The sequence below is a fragment of the Nematolebias whitei genome, chromosome 19 (assembly GCF_014905685.2).
Source record: "Nematolebias whitei isolate Nwh7 chromosome 19, NemWhi1, whole genome shotgun sequence".
NCBI lineage: Eukaryota > Metazoa > Chordata > Actinopteri > Cyprinodontiformes > Rivulidae > Nematolebias > Nematolebias whitei.
The window spans coordinates 39976451-39984920 of NC_056516.1; the positions used below are offsets into that span (position 1 = coordinate 39976451).

The following is an 8470-nucleotide window of genomic DNA, read 5'->3' on the forward strand; positions in this document are numbered from 1 at the left end:
TCAGCGTGTTGGTCAGCGTGTTGGTCAGCGTGTTGGTCAACGTGTTGTCGTGCAGAGACTCACGGCTGCCGTCGATCACCGTGGAGCTTGTAGGCAGAGAGATCTCCTGGAACTTTGGGGAGACCACAACAACGGGAGGCTTGTTAACTCGCGGTTCTGTCAGGAGGATAAGAAGACAGGAAGTCTGACGTGAAGAGGAGGAGTTATGAAACATGCGAGACAGTGCACGTTTTGCACCGCAGCTGGACCCGTAAGTGGGTCAGAACCAATTAAAAGCCTGCTGCAGGCGTCATATCAGGCTGCTTACACAATAAAATCCCTTTGGATATCAATACTAAAACATTTTTGTGTTTTAAACATCTCATTTTATTTATAAATAGCATCTGGACTTCCTGCTGTTTATCAAAATAAAATCCCTTCTTGGTCTCAGCAGGACTTTTGGTGTGGAACAACCTTCTAGGATCCAAATGCAGCAGAACAAATGGACCCAAGAGGCTCAGAATAAATCCTCACCTACCGCTATGAACGGCAGGCTGTCTGTTAGCAAAATATATCATGAGGTAGTGGACAGATCTGATTCAAGCTCTAAGAAACTCATCACTAGATGAGCATCTACAAAGAATTATGTTTTGAAGTCAGCCTGATTAAAGATGGCCACCACAGCCAAGTGACCTCAGCAACATCAAGATGGCGATCACGTCATCAGAAACATGAAAACAAAGACTGCTTCATGGTTTCATAAAGTTTCAGGTTCTGAGCAGAGAAAACGGTTTGTTCATCACTCTTCATCATCTGAGGAAGACTATCCTCTTAAATCATCATCCTCAGGTGATGAAGGTAGTTGACCTGTGTTTCTGTCTCACCTGGTTTGACGGTGACGTTGACGTAACCCTCAGCGTGGGCCCCCTCCCCGTCCACCGTCACCCCGAACTCGTACAGGCCCACAGTCAGCTGACACACACAGACAGGAAGTGAGATCAGCTGCAGCTCTAACGTCAGACAGGTAAAGGTGAAGACGAGCCGAGCACCTTGCTGAGTTTCAGGCTTCGGCTCTTCTTGCCCTCCATCTCCCCGCTGTAATCTTTGGGGTGAGTGATGAGGCGCCAGTCGAAGGCGTAGCTGCTGCCTGCAGAGGACGAAACGTTAAAGCATCCTGCGCAGCATGGCACCTGAAAGAACAAACTGGACCGACACCTGTGCAGGTGCTGCAGGTGGGCAGCCGAGGCAGAGCGGAAACGTCCAGTGACACACGTTAACGCTACGTTTGGTATAGCTTCAGTTCTTTTAGGAGAACTTTTGTCTTACAGTTGATGAAAAGAAGTTATTTTATTTGGTTTGGACTTGGTCTCCCTTGAGAACCTCCACGAGTCAGAGGTTCTGCCTCCTGCAGGTGGAAACCTGTTTTTACCTGGGGGGGGAGGCGGGACCACGTAGGCGTTGAGCTCCACCTCGCTGCGAGGCAGGGTCACCTCCACGCTCTCACCTGCCGACACCACGAGCTCCCGGACTGTTGGAACCAAAACACAGCATCAGAGCCCAGAAGACACAGGAGAACCTGTTCATGATTAAAAACTCCGGTTCAGATCCAGACTAGTTCCCGAGGTGTTGACCTTTGACCTGACTCAAGACAGAAGGAGGCGCCTCCTCTCAGAGAACACACCTGGACACAGGAAGTTAACGTTTTGTTGTCAGCACCGAAGGCTTGGAGACAACGAGACCGGAACAGTTCTCATCATTTGGACATGTTTGAAAGTGAAGCGACAGGACTGAGGACCTCTGAGACTCAGAGGAAGACTCGAGGCTCTCTGAGGACTCCCTCAAGGATGCAGCGAGACACCTCCTTAAAGACGGGACTGACAGAGGAGCTGATGGACAGATCTTCATCCAAACATGTCAGAGGAGTCGTCAAAACCTCAACAAACTGACTCACACTGCAGACACGTCTCTGTGTGAGTGCAGCTACAGCGTGCGCTCTCAGGACATCATTACCTGCAGTGTTCCCTCAGTGAGGACTGAACTAGGCAAAAGGACCTTCTCCTACTCTGCTCCTGTTTCCTGGAATATCTTGTAAAAAGACTTGAAGCACTCGACCTTGACCTCTCCAAGTGGCTTTAAACATCTGTTCAGTTCCTGCAGATGTTCCTGTTTTTAGTTTTCTACACCGCTTTATAATCTAGCTGTTTTTGCAATCTTATTTTAATATGAAAAAAATATAATTAAATCTGTACGCCTCTTTTATGATCGTCCATTGTTGTCATCACTCTTTGTTGAGATCAGGTCTGTCTTGTAGACGAGTCCTCGAGGCTCCATGAGACTAACTTGTAGAAATAAAGGTTGAATGAAAAGAAAAATGACACGAGCTCTCCAGTTTCAGAGCCTCAGGGTGTTTTCACACCTGATAGTCTGGTAGACCCGGTTCAATTGAAAACCACACATTCACACTGCACTGAGTAATTGAGTCAACCTGTTCCCCCACTCGCCTGTGGGGGCGCTGCACCAAGAACTACTCAAGGAAACAACACAAAAACCTCTGAAGACACTTCTTCTTCTTCTGGAAATAAAAACAAAAACAGAGTGGCATCCTCCAGATGCAGGAAGAGGACCACCTGCATCATGAAGGACCACACTCACCCAGCACACACACTTTTTGCCCCACTCCCCTCAGGAAGGAGGTTGAGGAGCATTAAGTGTAGAACCACTAGACTGAGGAACAGCTTCTACCCTGAGGCTGTTAGACTCATGAATCTCTAACCAGGAGAATCATGAGTCAAAAATCACATGTTGCTGCTGATCCGTTTCATGTTGCTGCTGATCTGTTTCATGTTGCTGCTGATCCGTTTCATGTTGCTGCTGATCTGTCTCATGTTGCTGCTGATCTGTTTCATGTTGCTGCTGATTTGTTTCATGTTGCTGCTGATCTGTTTCATGTTGCTGCTGATTTGTTTCATGTTGCTGCTGATCTGTTTCATGTTGCTGCTGATCTGTTTCATGTTGACGTGTTCATTCATACTCATCTGCTCACACAGACTCATGTTCGTGCTGCTGTTCCACGTGACGTTTTTGTTTTTAGTGCTTCGTGTATTTTTAGTTGATTTTTTTAGTTCATATCTTTGATCTTATCACTGATTTTCTTTTACATTTTATTGTTGGATGTAACTGGGACCCTGTGAACATAATCTGGTTCTACCACATATGGTGGAACGACAATAAAGGAACTCTGACATAGTAAAATCATCAAAAGTTCTGTGGTCACATGAGACCAAAATAGAACTTTTTGGTCTTAATTCCACTCGCCGTGTTTGGAGGACGAAGACAGATGAGTACCATCCCAAAAACACTATCATTACTGTGAAGCATGGGGGTGGAAGCATCATGCTTTGGGGTGTTTTTCTGCACATGGGACAGGACGACTGCACTGTATTAAGGAGAGGATGACCGGGGCCATGTGTTGAGAGATGTTGGGAAACAACCTCCTCCCCTCAGTGAGAGCATTGAAGATGAGTCATGGCTGGGTCTTCCAACATGACAATGACCCGAAGCTCACAGCCAGGAGAACCAAGGAGTGGCTCCGTAAGAAGCAGATCAAGGTTCTGGAGTGGCCCAGCCAGTCTCCAGACCTAAACCCTGTAGAAAATCTTTGGAGGGAGCTCAAACTCTGTTTCTCAGTGACAGCCCAGAAACCTGCTGATCTAGAGAAGATGTGTGGAGGAATGGGACAGAATCTCTGCTGCAGTGAACCTACCATACCACTTTACCATACCATACCATTTTATATAGAGAGCACTTAAAACAGCAACAAGGCCAACCAAAGTGCTGTACAGACAGAACAACAGGTAACACACAAAGCAGAATACAAAATGAGGTAAATCAGAATATAGACATAAAAACGATGCAGATAATGACGATAAACCAGTGTGGAGCATACAGGATCAAACACAGATCATCTGGTGTTGAAAGCTACTGAATAGTAGTGAGTTTTTAAACGGGACTTGAAAACAGAGAGGGAGGGGGCCTGTCTGACAAGCAGAGGTAACTCGTTCCAAAGTCTTGGTCCTGCTACAGAGAAGGCCCTGTCACCTCTGCGCTTAAGACGAGTTCCTGGAACTGTGAGGAGCAACTGGTCCGCTGACCTCAGGGAACGTGGTGGGACATACGTTTGTAGCAAATCAGAGAGATGGGGGGGCAAAACTGTTCAGTGATTTGTAGACATAAAGGAGTATTTTGAATTGGATTCGAAAGTGAACCGGTAACCAGTGCAGTGAGGCCAAAACTGGTGTAATGTGCTCTCTTTTGCCTGTACTGGTTAAAAATGGGGCTGCTGCATTCTGGACCAGTTGTAGTCGTGCAATGGAGGTGTGACTGATACCAAACAGGAGTGAATTGCAGTAATCAAGCCTAGATGTAATGAATGCATGTATTACTGTCTCCAGGTTCTTTCTGGACAACATGGGCTTCAGGTTAGACAGCCGCCTCAGTTGGAAGAAGCATGATTTAATCATGTTTACATGATTGTTAAGTTTCAGGGAAGGGTCCATTCACGCCCAGATTAGTGACTCTTTGTTTTTCTGACAGGGTTAGAGCGGAGAGGTCGATGCAGTGGTTTGTGATCGTGTCGTTGGGAGGGAACAACATGACTTCAGACTTCTTTTCATCAAAACTTAAGAAGTTTAAAGCCATCCAGTCCCTGATGAACCTGGTGAAGAACTACAGGAAACCTTTGACCTCTGTCACTGCAAACAAAGACGACTGCACCAAATATTAACAGTGATTTTCAAATACTTATTTGCAGCAGTAACACACAAATAAATTATAAAAAAATCAAACATTGTGATTTCTGTATTTTCTTTAGATGTCTCTCACAGTGGACATGCAGCTAAGATGAACATTTCAGACTCTCCTTGATTTCTAAGTGGGAGAACTTGCAAAGTGGCAGAGTGTTCAATACTTATTTTCCTCAATGTATAAAAGTGTTAAAAGTTACTTTTAATTATTTTAGAACTTCTATGTTCAGTTGTTTCAGCGTCATCGATCCAGAAGTTTGTGCTCCGTGCTGCAGAGCTGAAGCTGCGTGACATCCTGTCGTGTCCTGCTGCTCTTCTCTTCTCCACAGTTTTAATTAAATACTGTAACATTTTAAATAATCAATCCATGCTGCACCGATTATTTATTTAACATGTTACAGTATTTAATTTAAATAGTTTATTTAAGGAGGGAGATGGGGAGGAACAGGTGATGAGTGTGATTACAGCCTGACACGTGTCATGACAAAGTTTACTGAACTTGAACTTAGACGACTGCTTCACGGTTCGTTACTTAGTGCAGGGGGCGTGGTCCCAGACGCAGGGGGCGTGGTCCCAGACACCCCAGATAAACCAGGGACACTGCAGTTGTAATTACTTTTTCTATCCTAACGTGTTTTTGTCTTTCAGGTACACCTGGACCTATACCTGGACCTGGTCCTATATCTGGACCTGGACCTATATCTGGACCTGGACCTATATCTGGACCTGGTCCTATACCTGGACCTGGACCTATATCTGGACCTGGACCTATATCTGGACCTGGTCCTATATCTGGACCTGGACCTATATCTGGACCTGGACCTATACCTGGACCTATATCTGGACCTGGACCTATATCTGGACCTATACCTGGACCTATATCTGGACCTGGACCTATATCTGGACCTGGACCTATACCTGGACCTATACCTGGACCTGGACCTATATCTGGACCTACCATTCTGTGTTCGTCTGTCTCTCCTTCCTGTCCTCTCAACCAGCCGGTCAAAGCAGATGGCCTCTTGTCCTGAGCTGGTTCTGCTGGAGGTTTCTTCCTGTTAAAGGGAGTTTTCCTTTCCACTGTCTCCACTGTGCTTGCTCAGGATGGGAGACTGCAACGAAGCCAAGATTCAACTTGTCTGCTGGATTCCTCAGATAGAGAACTTTACTAACTGGCTTTTATGTGAATGTTCCTGTAAAGTCCCTGAGACAACTTTGTTGTGAACTGGTGCTTTAGAAATAAACTGGATTGAGTCTCAGACTCTGAGACTTTCAGAATCTGAAAGTCTCAGAGTCTCCGAGCCTCTGCTGACATCTTGAAGTCTTCTTAATTAAGTTCCTGTGACTCCAGAGGATGGAATCTGTTCCGACTCGTGCAGGAGCTCCGTGTCTAAAAACACTGAAGATAAAAAACACATTTTTGAAGGTCCAAATCTGCATTTCTGAAGTGGAGCAGATGGAACAACGTGCACACCCCCAGATGTTATTACAGTTATGAGTCTCCAGCTGTGGCAGCTCAGACCAAGCAGTTGGACCCACAGAGGCCCAGAACAACTGGACCCGTTTCAGGTTTTGCATTCAGGTTCTGACCCAGCAGGTAATCCAGCTGGTTCTATATTCAGGTGTTTACACGTGCTCAGAGCTGACAGCACCGGTTCTTCCTGTTTGCAGAAGCTGAAACTCGGCTACGCCTGAGAAAACAACATCTGAGCTGCAGGACAAAGGTCACCTCAGGTCATCAGAACCGACACCGCGGGCCTGCAGAACCACGGTTCTCACTCACCAGCCTGAACCGAAGTTGGAGCCGTGGCGGTGGTGCCCACATCGCTGACGTTGGAAGATGCAGAAGGATGGACTGTTCCATTGATCGTCAAGTTCTGCTGTGAGGAGGAAGGAGAACCATCTGAGGTTCTGTTGGCTGAGAGGCTGAGGTTCTGCTGGGCCTTCTGTAGGTGCGTGGTGGCGCTGGGGGCTGCAGGAACCGTTTCCTGCATACAGTTCACATCAACACGTCAGAACATCTGCAGGAGAATCTAATTATTATCAGATAACATCAATTATCAATTATTATTATCGAAGTACACTGTCCGGTCCAAAACAAAGGTCACACTCTGATATTTGGTTGGAGCTCCTTTATCTTTGATCACATCGTTCTCTGTGTCTTTGTTTCAATAAACTTCTTCAACGTCACAAGATCCGTTTCATCCAGTGTTGCTTTAATGTTTCACCAACATCTTCCATTGATGACGAGACACTGGTCCTGATGGTGCATCACTTCTCCTGCCTCTCTTCTGACCCTGATGCACCATCACTCTGGAACAGGGTCAGTCTGGACTCATCAGACCACATGACCTTCTTCCATTGCTCCACAGTCCGATATTTATGCTCCCTAACAAACTGAAGCCTTTTTTCCCAGTTAGCCTCACTGGTTAGTGGTTTTCTTAAGGCTCCACAGCTGTTCAGTCCCAGTCCCTGGAGTTCCTTCACATTGTGCATGTTTAAATGTTCTTCCTGTCTCTATGAACCACAGCCCTGAGTGCTGCTGGTGTTCTTCTTCCATTTGATTTCACCAAATGTTTAAACGATCACTGATCACGATCATTCAGGATTTATTTCCAGCCACATTTCTTCCTGGAAGACGATGGGTCCCCACTGTCCTTCCAGTTTTTAATAATCGTTGGACGGTTCTTAACCCAGTTCTAGTTTCTACAATCTCCTGAGATGTTTCCTCTGCTTGATGCCGATGATTCGACCCTTCTCCAACAGACGGACATCTTCTCCACGACCACCATGAGTCTTTCATCATGTTGTTGAAGAAATGAGAAACAACTCATTGGAGTTAAAGAACTTGTTGCAGCTGAAAGATGATCGTCCGTGCAGTGATGACCCAGGAGGCTCGGACCTGTTTCATGAGCTACATCCAGGTGGAGACGGGTTTTTACCAGGCAGTGTCCTCAGAAAACATCAGTTATTATTATCATGTAATTATCTGTGTTATTCCAGTTTAATCAGTTCAAATGAGGGTCATTCCAAGGCCCTCTTCTTCCTAATTATAAATCTTACAAAACCACCTGATTCACTTCCTGCTCGTCTGGATTCCTCTGATTTGTGGAACATGGTTTCATTTTTCTCTTCAACAACTGCAGCTTTAATATCATCTGTTCCACTTCCAGCTGCCCCTCTCTCATTATCACACAGCATCAACTATCTATTATTATTACCTTGACTTTAGAGAAAGCATCAGAACTTAAACCAGAAGCTCCTGGTAGAAGTTCTAAACGTCTGACCACCGAGTCACGCTTTGATGTTCTGCGTCTCTTCTGTTTTAGCTGCACGTTACGACGTTCAGCTCCTTCAGGAGACGGCTGCTGGGACTTCTTACAAATACTGTCTTCACAGAGACACGAGGACATCCTTCAGAACGTTCTCTCTGAAACCTGCTTCAGCTGCTGGAGCTGTTTCTTTATGCTAGCCTGAAACTAACCTTTGCTTTTAGCTCTCCTTTTGCTACTTTTTGCTTTTCGCTCACATGTAGCTTGTTTTAGCTTTACCAACTCAGTTTCAGCTTCTTCAGCAGATTTGAGCCATCTCCCTCACGTCAGCAGATCTTTATGAATGAAGTAAGAAGTTACCGTGTCCCCAAGGCGTCCCGTGTCCTCGAGGCGTCCCGTGTCCTCGAGGCGTCCCGT

The 8470-nt window shown here is 45.9% G+C and overlaps 1 protein-coding gene across 1 annotated transcript in view; it reads right to left on the reverse strand.

Moving 5' to 3' along the window:
* The window catches only part of LOC119425552 (dyslexia-associated protein KIAA0319-like protein), a 14361-nt gene that overhangs the window by 853 nt on the left and 5038 nt on the right, over positions 1 to 8470 (reverse strand). The window contains exons 6-11 of the mRNA XM_037693079.1: positions 8414 to 8455; positions 6565 to 6769; positions 1409 to 1507; positions 1029 to 1126; positions 864 to 951; positions 64 to 156 (exon numbers count right to left, since the gene is read on the reverse strand). Of these exons, the coding sequence (XP_037549007.1) occupies positions 64 to 156; positions 864 to 951; positions 1029 to 1126; positions 1409 to 1507; positions 6565 to 6769; positions 8414 to 8455 (625 nt within the window). The remainder of the gene's footprint in view (positions 1 to 63; positions 157 to 863; positions 952 to 1028; positions 1127 to 1408; positions 1508 to 6564; positions 6770 to 8413; positions 8456 to 8470) is intronic.